A 15,808-nucleotide genomic window follows, 5' to 3' on the forward strand; every position below is an offset into this window, starting at 1 on the left:
ACAAACATTAGTTCGTATAGCTAACTTTTTAAAAATTAGAGCATCACATTCTTAATATATCCACTATTCATAAAAAAGTTATGAATATATATATATATATATATATATATATATATATTAGAATATTATAAATATAAAAATTTAAGTCAAATCAGATTATATATTGGTCACCCATCGGTTTAAACACGTTGATGGGTTTCACGTTTTAACGGTTTTTCCGGGTCTTATTGAATTTTAATTTTTTTCTTGAAAACCAAACAAAATTACATATCCGGTTACCAGGTTTGCCGATTTTATTGCTAATCCGGATCAGATTTCAAAATGATAAATATAAATGCTTCATTTGTAACATTTAAATGCAGATACATAATCAAAAATACAAATTTAATTAAAATTTTTGGATTTTTCGAGAATAATTCCTTGCTTTAAAAGCGCGGATCAATATCTAGTATACATTTTACAATTAAAGGTTACCGGATCCAATGAAGAAATTAGTCGCTAAAGACAAATATACATCTTACTAAGATTTTTTTATCTTTTAGTAAAAATGAAGAAAAGAGTCCCTAAAAGCAATAACCACTTGTCTTCTCTCCTTTTTTCCTCATAAGCTGTGATCTTGTGTTTGGAATCGAACTTTCATCTTTGCACAAGCCCATTGTATTTTCTTTCAAACTAATTCAAGATTTGGTGAGTTTCTCATCTTCTAAGCCCACATGAAGTAATGTATAGTGATCGTGATTCTGTTTTAGAAAGCTGTTTGGTTTTTGAACCCAGGGACCTTTATACTGGTTGCACATCATTTCTACTTCCAAGTAGTTAATGTCGATTATTAAGCCCAAAACAGCTCACGTTTTACTAAACAAAAAGGTCCAAAACCTCTAATGACTGTTGTTTGAATAGAAGAGATTAAACTATGTGAGTAAAAAATAAATTATATTAAACCTCTAGTCAGTGCCGTCCCCAACCATTCAGTGGCCTAAAGCAATTTTAATATAGTGACCTTAATATTTGGTCAATTTAATATCTTTTATTTACTTTTATTCTAATCAAAAATTATATTTTTTTTCTGTAGGTTTTCAGTTACATGATAATGATAGAAAAAAGAAACCACACACCCATATATATACATATGTAACTGTTTAGCAAAATATATATATATGTATACATGTAACTATAATAATATGTTTAACATATAAATAAAAGTATTGTGTCAAAAAAGAGATAAATATAAGTATATTTAATTAATTAAGTTAGATGAAAATGCTTCATATAAAGCAAAAAATTTAAATATAGTTCTAGCACACAAAGTTATGAAAAGATTTAAAGAGACATAAACTTCCACAAAAGCAGTACCAAAAACATTTATACAAAAATAAAAACAGATTTGTTCAACGAACAAGACTTGGGTTCATCTCCTATGGTGAACTCTCAAATTCACCTCAAGTCTTAGCACCAATCAAAGTGTCATATAGGATTAGTTAAAAAGGAAATAAAATTAAAAAGAAAAAAAAAAGGAAAAAGGTAAAAAAGACGTCGACTAATTTTTTTTAACGCCATCCATGACTTCTTCTTCATCACCTACACATAATATTGAAAATTTATTCATCATCTACACAGAATATTGAAAGTTTTATTTGTCAAATTGGTATCTACAATCTTCTGTTCTTATATCCTAAATCTAAACCCAAAACACTAAACCCTAAACCTTTGGGTAAACCCTAAACCTTTGGGTAAAGAGATATTCCAAAGGTTTAGAGTTTACCCAATGGTTTAGGGTTTATCCACGGGCTTAGGGTTTGATGTTTAATGTTTAGGGTCTATCCAATGATTTAAGGTTTAGTGTTTTGGGTTTACTAATTTGACAAACAAAGCTTTGAATATTCTGTGTGATTGATGAAGAAGAAGCCATGGATGGGGTTAAAAAAATTAATCGACGTTTTTTCACCTCTTTTCCTTTTTTTTATTTTTTATTTTGTTTCCTTTTTTACTAATCCTACATGGCATTTTGATTGGTGCTAAGACTTGAGGTGAATTTGAGAGTTCACCATAGAGGGTGAACCCAAGTTTTGTTCATGTTCTAACACCAAAAGGAAAACAAAAAATAATAATCCCAGAAATGTAATTATTTAAGTCTCTTACGCATTGATCTATTACCAATTATATTGAATTATTTTGCTAAGCTAATATCAAAACTATAATGTGACCTAAAAAAATAAAACATTTAGATGTGACCTAAAGTTACCATTTCACCCGTCTTATGGTCGGACGGGCCGACCTGCTGCTTCTAATTCACTGAACTATAAAGGAGAAACGCTTCTATAGCTGAAAGTCTAGAGAGAGAAAAATCTCTACTAGTGGTATGAGAAAAGCTTGCTGTTGGAAATATTTTGATGTCAACGTAACATTTTTTTTACTTATATAATGGTACATCGCAATTTGCTGCTTAAGATTAGATTCCTTATTATTATTAGTCTTTTTAATAATACCTACAAGTAGGATTATTATGAAACATTCTTCACTTTCACAATTTCTGGATCTATCTCTTAAGAACGAAGAATGATATCAACGAATGCTTGATTTAGCAATACGCATAAGATTAGGCGTTTGGTAAAATTTAATACGGAAAATAGAGATTTGACCAAATATCAATGTATCTTAAACTACGTACGTACGTGGGCTAATGAACTTCTCATGAGATACAATATTGAACATGTTATATCTGCTCTCGCGACTTTTTAACACCCACGTGATTACATACAAACACAAAACAATCAATGTCACTATATATTCATTTATTAATTTTTTTTTTGTGAAGGCTTACGTTATTAAATAAAATATCATACAATCGTTCTTATCAGTAATTGAACCACTTGTCAGGCAAACATAAACATTGCGGCTTTGTGACGGAGATCCACAACTCGTGATTATTGATTTCTTTATGCTGATTATTAAACTGTAAATATCAAAGTCTTTGTATTTATCCTCCAAGATACATGTTTTACATTTTTAATTTGTATTATTAACTTCTATAATTGTACTATATTCATGCATACACTGATGTATTCAATTAGAGGATGGACAAAAATATATGTTAAAAAAGAGAAATCACATGGCTTGTAGGAAGGTCCTGGCAGTTATTAATTATTATGTCATCTCTTAAGCAATCATAGCTTTGTGGAACCATTTTTATTCTTACTTGCTGCCAAAATTAATTGTTTAATTATCTACTTAGGTACCTCTACTTTCTCATGAATTTCAATAGACTACATTTGATTATTTGTCTCTCTTTTTTTTTTGTCTCTATTGCTCTAGACTTGTAAATATTCTATGCATCGTTATCTTATACCTGAAAATTCTTATAATATTCCATGCAAAAACCAAAATATTCACTCCACATAGATAATAATATAAAATTTGCAAAAATAATTGAGGAAAGGCTGCCCATGTGGGCACTTCCAAGTAATCTCCAGAATCGATGCTTAAAATACATTGGATATTTACTAACAACACATATATGAACAAACAAACACCTACAAAAGAAGATCACAAGACCATATCTTTGTTATAAACACACAACTTCTCTCTTTTTAGCATCTCTTGTCTCCATCCTCTCAACTTTCTAGTCTTTCTTTTCTTTTGTATACTCTTTGTCTGAAAAGGAAATGGATCTCTTAAGTTCAAGTGAATCAATTATTGATGATCTTCTAGATGATTACTGGTTCTTTGAAAACTTACTTACCAGGACACCGAGAGTCTTAAGGTATTGTCACTCAGATCCTTACCCATCTTCTTCTTTGACATCTCCTGAAAAAATGGGAGATTCGGATGAGAGGAAGTCTTTAGAAGCCTCCACAGGGAGATGTTTGATCAGGGCAGCTTCTATAGATGGAAGAAAAGGCGAGAAGAAGCAGTTCTCTGAAAAGATTAGAGTTCAACAACCAATACCAGCTGGATCTTTCTTGCAGCAAAAGGAACCTGTGGTTCTTCCCAAATTTGGATCTTGTTCTGCTCCAGGAAAGATTCAAGAAGCTTCCACCGACCGTTGTTTGGTCCGTGCACCTTCTTTGCCGCCTCGGATAGAAAAAAGAAAAGTGGATCACGAGGCAAAGAAGATGATCAGTAAGCTGACGCGACAGTTCTCTGAGAAGGTTAGGGTTCTGGAACCGACGACAACGGGTGACCTTTTCTTGCAGAAGAAGAAAGGGAATAGTGTAAGAAACAGAATAGAAGGTGGCAGTAGTAGTAGCTCTGACAAGATTAGTTTGCAAAGAACTCAAACGATGCCAAATAACATGAGAAGAGAAGAAGATGATGAATTGGAAGATCAAGAAACCGATTCAAGAATGGGGTTCTTGATCCGTGAAGCCCTCGCTAGCTCACAAAATGTTCCAAAGGTAAGCAAATATCTTATTTATGTAAAAGCAAATGGGTTTTTGAAAATCTGAAAAGAAAGTCAAGTTTAAGTGTTGAACTCTTGATCTAGGTTTCAGGCAATCAAAGGCAGAGACCACCAAGACATTTGAGAACAGAAGAAACTGTTATGGTCAAACAAGGAAGCCCGAGTCCCAAAACGCTGCGTAAAACGGTAAGCAGTATAGAAACAACCAAAGAGATCCAAATGCTGAAAGGTTATGATGACCAACTGGTCGAGCCACATGGATTAGCTACACCACCTATGGTTCCTAAGGATTCGAGGAAAGAAATGAAGGATCAGATCAAGTTTTGGGCTCGAGCTGTAGCTAGTAATGTCAGACAAGAGTGCTGAAAATTCTTTTAATTACACTTATTAACTGGTGTGTTTTGTATGACATGATTCTGTACATATGATTCTTATCTTGAACTCTTTTGTGATCTTTTTTCTTTCTGAACCTCCTGAAATAATGAGATTCCTCTGTTGATGTGATGATGATGTTCTTTTCTTTGGGGCAAGAAGAAAGTCATGATTATCATGTATAAAAGGAGATGAGAGAAAAACAATAAGGAAGAACATTATAATAATCAATTTTATAAAGATAAACCAAAAGAAAGAACATAATATTTTTGTGGTTTGATTGCGATTTATGCAATTTCTTAGTAAAATATTCTTTTAGTTTTAGTAAACATTACACGTAAAATACGTTGAATCATATTGAGTTAAATACATATATAATTGCAACAACGTGGAACTAACTAGATTGAACCGGTTCTTGAGTGCAGAGATCTCTCGTAAGGACCAAACAATAATAACATGCATTCAATCGAATTCAATATCTTAATTAAATGATAATATAAGTTCCGAAAAATATACATTATATATATAGGCCTGGGCATTTTACCCGGACCCAAAGATCCGACCCGAAACCGACCCGAAAAACCGGTCAGGGTAGGAACCGATCCGACCAAATTGCCCTATCGGGTCTTGTTGTAGAGGACCCGCGGGTCTTGGAACCGACCCGACCCGAATCCGAAACCCGACGGATACCCGAATTAATAATATAAATTAAATAAAATGAATCGAGAGAGAGTCGAAGATGTGTTATTTGTCTATAGAGCAAAAGGGACAACCAGTAGGAGACAACCAATAAAAATATTTTATATATAATAAAAACACAAATTTTAATATATATATACACATTTTATATATAATAAAAACACAAATTTTAAATAAAATTTCAAATAGTTTCGGTTATATTAATATTTTCAGATATCTTTTTTTGTATTTTTAAGTATTTTTTAGATCAAATCTGAACCGAACCCGATCCAAAACCGAACCGATAAATTCTAGTTATCCGAATGGATCCAACTATCTAAGACCCGACCCGAACCGAAAATTTGAAATACCCTATCGGCTCCTAAACTCTTTGATCCGAAAGATCCAAAACCCGAACCGAACCAAACCGATACCCGAAATGTCCAGACCTATATATATATATATATATATATATATATATATATATATATATATATATATATAGTAAATGATTATAACTGAATATCATTTGAAAGGATCACTAACGCATATCAGTTTGCACGAAATGATTCTATAACATGTGACCGTTAATTACGGGTCATTGTTAGGATGAATAGTTGCTCCCTTCCATTTTACCATCTCTGCGAACCAATCATCTTACAAAAAAGAGAAACACATTTAACAAACAGACAAATCTCACCAGACTTTTAACACTTTTTCAGATGACAGAAAACAGTAGCTTAGATCAAATCACTAAATAGAATAATGAAGAAACTATGACTTTTTAAAAGCATCAAAAAAGAAAACCTGAAAAAGTAGAAAAGTGAATTTACAAACAAGTAGCCAATTGGTGGTGTAAACAAACCAAAAAACAAGTAGCCACTTTTTGAAAATTACACATCCTATTCTTACTTACCCTCATGTGGAAATCATCTCTAGTACGTGCAGTTAGATTATAGATCACTTGAACAAGACTTTGATTTAAAATATATATCTAAGGTAAAATTGTATCAAACATATGTTAAATTATATAAAAACCTACAAAAGCCTTCAATATATGCATCATCTTATAGAATCTCGGTTTGATGAATTCAACGAATAAGATATTTGATAATAAGAATAATTCTCTTATTAATCTCTTAAGGAAAACTCACTCAAAAACCTTAAGCTCTCAATCTCTCAATCTCTCTCAATCACAAATTTATAAGTTATGCAACAACGTTGTTGCATCTCTTTATATAGAACTCACAATTTTCTAAAACTCATTAGGAATCACACAAATAGATAATTTCCTATTCCATAACTCGGTAGGAAATAAATAGCTTATTCTCCAAACTACTTCAAACTTATCCCAACATTACCCCTTTTAAGTTTGAACTCATTTTCACACACTTCATGAACTCCAATAAACTCCCTTGTTTCGTCATGCTGATTTTCACTCAATCCATCCTCAACACATTTTCTTATGACGACATTCTTCTCAAATGTAGTATTGATTTTCTCTAGTAAATCTCGCAACCAGTCAGCTTGCCATGTAGCTTCAGTGCCCGCCGCGCTCTTGCCGTCTTCCAGGTCAACTCCAAATTTACCCCATAAGATTATTACATGAACAAATGAACAACTATGTTTGTTTCCTTATTTACAATACAAAAAAACTATGTTTGTTTTCTTTGTCAAAAGAAAAGTTTGATAAATTATGTATACATAAGTAAAAAACAAACAGGTAAATAATCACGAATCCCTTATATATTACTCCCTCTGTTTCTAAAAGATGTATGTTCTAGGAAAATTTTTTGTTTCAAAAAGATGTATTTTTCATATTTTCAATGTAATTTTTGTCAACTAATTATGAATAATTGTGAATCTCAAAAACATTAATTACATTTCTTAAAATCTTATTGGTTTAGAAATATAGAGAATATAAAATAACAAAAAACTATGCACTAATAAGTAAGTTTTAATATGTTTTATTAAAAAATGTGAAAATCTTAAAACATGTATTATTTAGAAACAGGGGGAATATTTGAAAAACATTATTTAAGTTGTAACTTATAGTACCATGCTGATGTGCCCGTCTCTCAGCTTCTCTAAGAATCTTTTGAAAAAAAACATTTTGATTACTAGAATAATTACATTGCATGCCACTGAATAAGTTGACCGACCAATTTTATATATAGTAACGACATCTTCTATTAATACAAGGTTTGTATACAATTATTATTCGGCCTTTATTCTCTTGCGAGCCTTAACTATGGCCCATTATACAATATCAAAATCATATTGGTTTAATATTTTACCGGTTATACCATAGTTCTGAATGAAAACAAAATTGAATTGAAAAGAAACATAATTGAATATACTTGTTATCTATTCCCGTCAGACCGCGAGCATCTATTTTTTAATATATACTAAATGTTTTCTTGCACCATGTGCAGTGATAAATTGTTTAAAAGTTAAATTTTATATTTAAAAACTAGGTGTTTTCCTACACCATGTGCAATAAAAGAATTTTAAAATATTTTCTAATAGATAAATATAAATTATATTTAACTTTTATTAATATTATAAACTTTCTTTTTTCTTATCAATATTTTAATATAAATTTGATTTAACTGAACATTAAAATTAAGATAAAAACAATTTTGGTTATTTTGAATTATATTTAAGAATGTGTTAAAATTATAATCTTAGGTAGATTTTTCTATCTATTTATTTTAATTATATATATTAAATAAATATGTAAAATTGCATAATTTTCAAAAATTAAAATTAAACAATATTTATAAAATCTGTAGATATATATAAGAAACTAATGATTTTACGATCTAATTTGATTTTGTGATTTAATTTTTCTAATTTTCTAAAAATATGTATATATTTTTGAAATATTTTTAATTTAAATGATATTTCAAAATTTGAAATGTCATAATTGAATATATATATATATTTTAATGATGATTTATGAGTTATTTCCATATTTCTAAAAAATCCAAAAATATAAATAGACAATAAATGTAATATATGAGTTATTACCATATTTTAAAAAGTTTACCAAAAATATAAATTAACATTAAATATAATTGTACTGGTCATATTAATCTATAAGACATGTCATCAATTTTAATAGTCATGTCACAATTATTAATCTAGGTGTTTTCCTGCACTATGTGTAGTGATGAATTTTTTAAAAGTTAAATTTTATATTTTAAAATGTAATTTATTAATATTACATATTTTATTATTTTGACCAATAATTAATATAAATATTATTAATTAAGCATAAAATTAAAAGAAAATATTTTTTATTTTAAATTATATTTAAGAATATATATATATATATATAAAGTCAAAATCTTAGATAAAAAATTATTTATTTCATTTGGTTAAATTTATTAAATCAACTTGTACAAAATTACTATCATATAAAATTGTATAGTTATCAAAAATTAAAACTAAATAATATTTCTATAATTTGTAGATATCTAAAAGAAACTAATGATATTACGATTTATTTTTTTTTTAATTCAGAAATTTAGAAAATTTTAGATAATAAAATTTTTATAATTATAAAAGTAAAATTATATAATATTTCGAAATTGAAAATTTCATATTTGAATATATTTATTTTAGTGATGATTTATGAGTTATTACCATATTCTACAAAGTTTACCAAAAATATAAATCAATATTAAATGTAATATATGAGTTATTGCTATATTCTAAAAAGATTTCCAAAAATATATATCAGCATTAAATGTAATTGTCCATGTCATATTTAAACATATGACATGTCATCAATCTTAATAGCCACGTCACAATTGTTTTTGTGAAAACGATTGTAGAGAAAACATGTGGCAAATCACTTCTCAAATATAGACTAGGGGATGTAATTTATTAATATAATATATTTTATTATTTTTGACCAATAATTAATATAAATATCATTTAATTAAGCATAAAATTAAGAGAAAATATTTTTTTATTTTAAATTATATTTAAGAATATATATGTTTATATATAAAGTTAGAATCTTAGACAAAAAATCATATATTTATTTTGGTTAAGTGTATTAAATCAACTTGTACGAAATTACTAAAATCATATAAAATTGTATATTTATCAAAAATTAAACTAAACAATATTTATAGAATTTGTAGATATCTAAAAGAAACTAATGATATTTAAAAATTATATTTTAAAAAATTTAGAAAAATTTAGATAATAAATATTTTATAATTATAAAAGTAAAATTATATAATATTTCGAAATTCAAAATGTCATATTTGAATATATTTATTTTAGTGATGATTTATGAGTTATTACCATATTCTACAAAGTTTACCAAAAATATAAATCAATACTAAATGTAATATATGAGTTATTGTCATATTTTAAAAAGATTTCCAAAAATATATATCAGCATTAAATGAAATTTTCCATGTCATATTTAGCCATATGACATGTCATCAATCTTAATATCCATGTCACTTTTTTTTGTAAAAACGGTTGTAAAGATGACATGTGGCAAATCACTTCGCAAATAATGTCTAAGGGATAAAATTGTATAGTTATCAAAAATTAAACTCTAAACAATAATTATATAATTTGTAGATATCTAAAAGAAACTAATGATATTACGATTAAAAAATATAATTTTTTAAATACAGAAAATTTAGAAAATTTTAGATAATAAAATTGTATAATTATAAATGTAAAATTATATAATATTTTGAAATTCAAAACGTCATATTTGAATATATTTATTTTAGTGACAATTTATAAGTTATTACCATATTCTACAAAGCTTACCAAAAATATAAATCAATATTAAATGTAATATATGAGTTATTATCATATTTTAAAAAGATTTCCAAAAATATATATCATCATTAAATGTAATTTTCCATGTCATATTTAGCCATATGACATCTCATCAATCTTAATAGCCATGTCACAATTTTTTGTAAAAACGATTGTAAAGAGGACATGTGGCAAATCACTTCGTAAATAATGTCTAGAGGATAAAAATTGTATAGTTATCAAAAATTAAAACTAAACAATATTTATATAATTTGTAGATATCTAAAAAAAAACTAATGATATTACGATTAAAAAATTATATTTTTTTTTTAAATGCAGAAAATTTAGAAAATTTTAGACAATAAAAATTGTATAATTATAAAAGTAAAATTATATAATATTTCGAAATTCAAAATTTCATATTTGAATAAATTTATTTTAGTGGTGATTTATGAGTTATTATCATATTCTACAAAGTTTACCCAAAATATAAATCAATATTAAAGGTAATATATGAGTTATTGTCATATTTTAAAAAGATTTCCAAAAACATATATCAGCATTAAATGTAATTGTTCATGTCATATTTAACCATATGATATGTCATCAATCTTAATAGCCATGTCACAATTTTTTTGTAAAAACGATTGTAAAGAGAACATGTGGCAAAATTACTTCGCAAATATAGTCTAGGGGATAGTCTGTAGTACACAAATACATTGGTTAGATAACAATGATGAAGAATATCACACTGAATAATATACTTTTTTTCTAGCTTGATGGCAGTGTCAAATATTGATTTTAGATTAGTGTTAAACATATAATAAAAATATTTAGAATTTTTTTATATGTTATATTTCAAATTTTTCTAAAACGACTATAAATTACTAAAAATGATAAAAGTCTCACATTGAAAATTTCAATGGTAAAGTTTTTTAGTTCAGCTCATCATTTTTAATGGTTCTTCAACAATTTTACTGATTAACTAAATAAGTCATATACATAATAGAAAGTGTTTTGGTTTAAAAATTGTTGCATACCCAAAATCAGTATGAACCATCATCATTTTCTTTAAAATTTGGTTACAATAAAAAATATATAGTTGACAAAAATCTGAATTCAAATAACCGAACCAAATCCAATCGAAAAAAGTAATACAAAACTTTAATCTAATTGGTTAGATATCCGAATAGGTTCAAAATTTTGGTGTCTAGAAAACCAGAACCGAACCCGAGTCGGACCAAAATATTTCGGGTATTCGAGTATATTCGAACTAGATATATATATTTAAATATATTAATTATTTTTAAATTTAATATCTAAAAGATTATGCAAAATAAAAAGATGTTTTTAAATTGTCCAAACTACTTGGAAATAAATAAAAATAGTAAAAATTATATATTTAAAATAGCTAAATGTTACTCAAAATATCAAAAATACTGAAAATATATCTATCCAAATATATAAGCTAAACCAATTTTTATATTAAGTTTAAATGTTTTGGTATACATTATTCAAATTAATATGTTACATATTGTTTTTATTCTTAGATTTTGAGAAATTTAAAATATATATGAACTTTAATATTTTTTAAAAATTAAATGGGTTGTCCGAACCTAATCCAAACCGAACATGTAAAGATTCGAATCAAACCTGCAAAGATCCAAACCAAACCTAACTGAACCAAATGGTATCGGCATATCATCTATAATAACTTTTTTTTAAAAAAAATTAGTGATAAAAAATATGTATATTTTAAAATATTTAGATATAACATATTTAAAAAAACTTACTCTGCTCTGTTTGGTATCAAAGAAGTATTTTTTTTTTTGAATGAATGTTAAATTTTATTCATCAAAAAAGTTTTTTTACAAACTAGTGCATACTTAATACTTGAAAAACAAGCAAGAAAGAACAAAAACAACTCAAATTTGAAAAACACCCAACCCTTAATCTCAACAAAAGCAAAATCCCCCTCAAGCTTGACCATGTGGAACAAGTCAAGCTTGGAAATGCTATGAGATTCTCCTCATTAAAACCCTCATTAGAGAAAACCCAAATGGGACAAAACTCTAATGGGGGAAAAAGAGTAAGAATCCCATAGCAAGAGGACTAAACCTTTTCAAACCTCCAACCAAGAATCAACCAAAGACACCCCTAGTTACACTCTAGTGCTAAACCAGTAATGCAGACCATCCACCATAGCTCCTCCTTTCACCATTTTCATCAGACTAAGCTTATTCCTTACTCCTTTATCAACCAGTTTCTGCAGCATGGCAATATGCACAGGCTTCTCACCATGCTTCACCCTATTTCTTTCCCTCCAAATCGCATAGACAGCAGCCTGAAAAGAATATCTGATACAAAACCTGCTTTTCCCACCTCTTGAACTGTCCGAAATTTGAGAAATAATAACAGACCAGTTCTTAGAGTGATCCGTAAGAAGGATGCCCATAGTGAGAGATTTCCAAAGCTGCCCAGAATAATCACAATCAAAGAACAAGTGGTTTCTGGATTCAACAGCATTCTTACAAAGAACACAGGTTGTGTCAGCTCCCAAGGACCATTTCGATACTCTGTCCATAGTAGCCAGCCGATTTAACAAAGCAAGCCACGTGATGAATGAAAACTTAGGAGTAGCCTTTGAAAACCAAACACCTTTTGCCCAAGTGCAGTTGCTATTTGATTCTCTAAGCAGATTCCAAGTTTCATGGGTTGAAAACTTCTTTTTATAACCAGACTTCCCTTTCCACATATCAACATCCTCCACATTATAAGACAACTTCTCCTTTATCAACCGTAACTCTTCTTCAATCTCATTAAGCAAAATATTTCTGTGCTTTCTTCTCCTCCGAACACACATTACTGCATCCTCTAAAGTAGCTTCCTTGCGCACACCCATATTAATAATGCCTCTGTTTCCAAGAATATCAAACAGCATCCCTTTTGCAGACCACTTATCAAACCAAAAAGATGTATGGCGACCATTCCCCACTTCCTTAATATAAAACTGCTTAGCCACTTCTCTCAACTTCAGAAGCTTCTTCCACATCCAAGATCCTACATGGTCTTTATAATTTACTTCCCAAAAACTCTTCTTCTTGAGTAAGTAGCTTTTTATCCATATACCCCATAATGAATCACCTGATAGAACTCTCCAAATAAGCTTCAAACCATAAACTTTGTTTACTTCTTTCAAGCTCCTCAACCCCAACCCACCTTCACATCTTGGTTTTGTAACATCAATCCAAGCTACCTTCGCACCTGTAGACTTTAGAGCAGGGCCAGTCCAAAGAAACGAAGCACAAAGTTGCTCAATTTCTTTGATACACTTACTTGGAAGCCGAAAAACTGAAGCCCAAAAATTCACAATGCTCATAATCACCGAAGTAATCAACTGAAGCCGACCCGCATAAGATAGAAACCTACAGGTCCAAGAACTGATCTTGCCTCTAACTCTCTCAACCAGGGGAATATAATCTTGCTTACACATCACTTTAGTCATTAGAGGCAATCCCAAATAACGAACAGGTAGCTTACCCTCAGCAAAAGGAAAATTCCTCAAAATTCTACTACGCTCCTCTTCTGCTACTCCCGCCATAAAAACAGTAGACTTCTCGATGCTAATGTTGAGATCCGACCAACTCGCAAACTCACCAAACACCGCTAAAGCTCCTTCAATCGAATTTTTTGTGCCCTCCACAAAAACCATTAAATCATCAGCGAAGCAAAGATGGGTTAAGGAGAGAGCTTTACATCGAGGATGCAGATTAAACTTCCCTTCCCTCATACCTTTATCAATCTTATGTGATAAGATATTCATACACAGAACAAACAGGTAGGGAGAGAGGGAGCATCCCTGCCTCAATCCTCTAGCACTCTGGAAGTAACCCGCTAGTTCTCCGTTAACTTGAACAGAAAAAGACGGAGTGGAGATACAAAGATTGATCCAATGAATGAATTTACCCGGAACTCCCAAGGCCTCAAGAATCTGAAGCACAAACTTCCATTGCACTGAGTCGAATGCCTTTGATATGTCAATCTTCATCACACATCTAGGAGAGACACCATCTTTGTGATAATACTTTACAAGTTCCAAAGCAAGAAGTACATTTTCCATAAGAAGCCTGCCTTTAATAAAAGCAGACTGGTTCGCAGTAATCACTCGAGGCAAAATCATCTTCAACCTGTTCGCAAGAATCTTAAACACCACCTTATAAAGAACATTACAGCAGGCTATAGGTCGGAAATCCCTCATCACCATTGAGTCTACTTTCTTGGGGACCAGAGCTAGAATTGTTGAATTCACACCCTTGGGAAGAAACCCAAACCGGAAGACAGACTGAACAGCAACTGTGAAATCATGAGCTAGAATGGGCCAAGTAATTTTAAAAAACTCACTTGGGTATCCGTCAGGACCAGGTGATTTGTTTGAAGGCATTGCAAATAACACCTTTCGAATCTCCTCCTCTGAAACCTCAGCTTCAAGCATATGACAGTCAACCTCTGTACACCGAAACTCCATTAAGTCCTGCAACTCTTCTGTAGAAGTGCCTAAATAATCATCCGGAGACTGGTTTAGAAACTCTGAGAAAAACCTCTCTGCCTCAGCTTTAATCTCTGTCTGAGAAGTAGCAATACTGCCATCATGACACTGAATCTCACGAATGGTATTCTGAGCATGACGAGAACTTATAGCATTGTGGAAGGTCTTGTTGTTCTGGTTACCTTTCTCCAACCAGTGAAGCTTCGCTCTTTGCTTTAGATGATCTTCTTCAAGCTCAGCAACATACAACCATCTCTCATAAGCCTCTGCTTCCTCTTGAATAGCAATACTACTTGGTCTGGCCAATGTGATCTCCTGCTTCTCACAAAGAATAGAATGAGCTTCCTTAGCTTTTTTTGTAAGATTACCCAACTGCTCTCTTCCCAAAACTCTGATAGCAGCTTTAAGAATTTTTAACTTCTTAGAGAACCTATACATCGCAGAAGTGGAGTGGAAAAGCTGTTGAGTAGATTCCCAATAGTTTCTCACCATAGGAAGAAAACTTGGAAGTCTACCAATTGCATTTACGTACTTAAAAGGTCTTCGCAGCTTCTCATAAAGAGGAAGAATCTGGATTTTACACCTCATATGGTCAGAGCAACCACCTGCTTCAAACACTGAGTAAGCACTTGGAAATCTTAGTAACGCAGCATCATTTAGTAAAACCCGATCAAGCTTTTTGCAGATTATCCCCTCCTCTCTCTTATTGCACCATGTGAATAAAGGCCCCTGATAACCCATATCTGAAAGATTGCAGTGCAATACCATCTTCTGAAAATCCCTTATACCACACGGAAGCCTTCCCTGATCCTCAAAACTTGAACTCTCAGTTGCATCCAAAATCTCGTTAAAGTCACCAACAATAATCCAGGCTTTATTTTTGAATAAAACAGAATCCTTGTGAAGACAAAGGTCAGACCACAACTCCTTTCTCTCCTCCAACGAGTTGCTAGCATAAACACTGGTATAGAAAAACTCTTCTTGATTTGGTAACCCAATAGAACAAGTGATAA

The 15,808-nt window shown here is 30.2% G+C and overlaps 1 protein-coding gene and 1 long non-coding RNA gene across 2 annotated transcripts; one reads left to right on the forward strand and one right to left on the reverse strand.

Annotated features, from left to right (window-relative positions):
• Positions 1–3,396: 3,396 nt before the first annotated feature.
• On the reverse strand, positions 3,397–3,879 carry LOC108819570 (uncharacterized). The gene is made up of 2 exons (XR_001944266.2): positions 3,740–3,879; positions 3,397–3,651 (listed from the first exon to the last, which is right to left on the reverse strand). It is a non-coding gene; the product is annotated as an uncharacterized LOC108819570 (long non-coding RNA).
• Positions 3,645–4,903, forward strand: LOC108819569 (uncharacterized). Its single transcript, XM_018592632.2, has 2 exons — positions 3,645–4,394; positions 4,484–4,903. Exons 1-2 carry the CDS (start codon positions 3,663–3,665, stop codon positions 4,763–4,765), a joined length of 1,014 nt encoding a protein of 337 aa, XP_018448134.1. The 5' UTR covers positions 3,645–3,662; the 3' UTR covers positions 4,766–4,903.
• Positions 4,904–15,808: the final 10,905 nt, after the last annotated feature.

Source organism: Raphanus sativus, chromosome 8 (assembly GCF_000801105.2).
Source record: "Raphanus sativus cultivar WK10039 chromosome 8, ASM80110v3, whole genome shotgun sequence".
Lineage (NCBI taxonomy): Eukaryota > Viridiplantae > Streptophyta > Magnoliopsida > Brassicales > Brassicaceae > Raphanus > Raphanus sativus.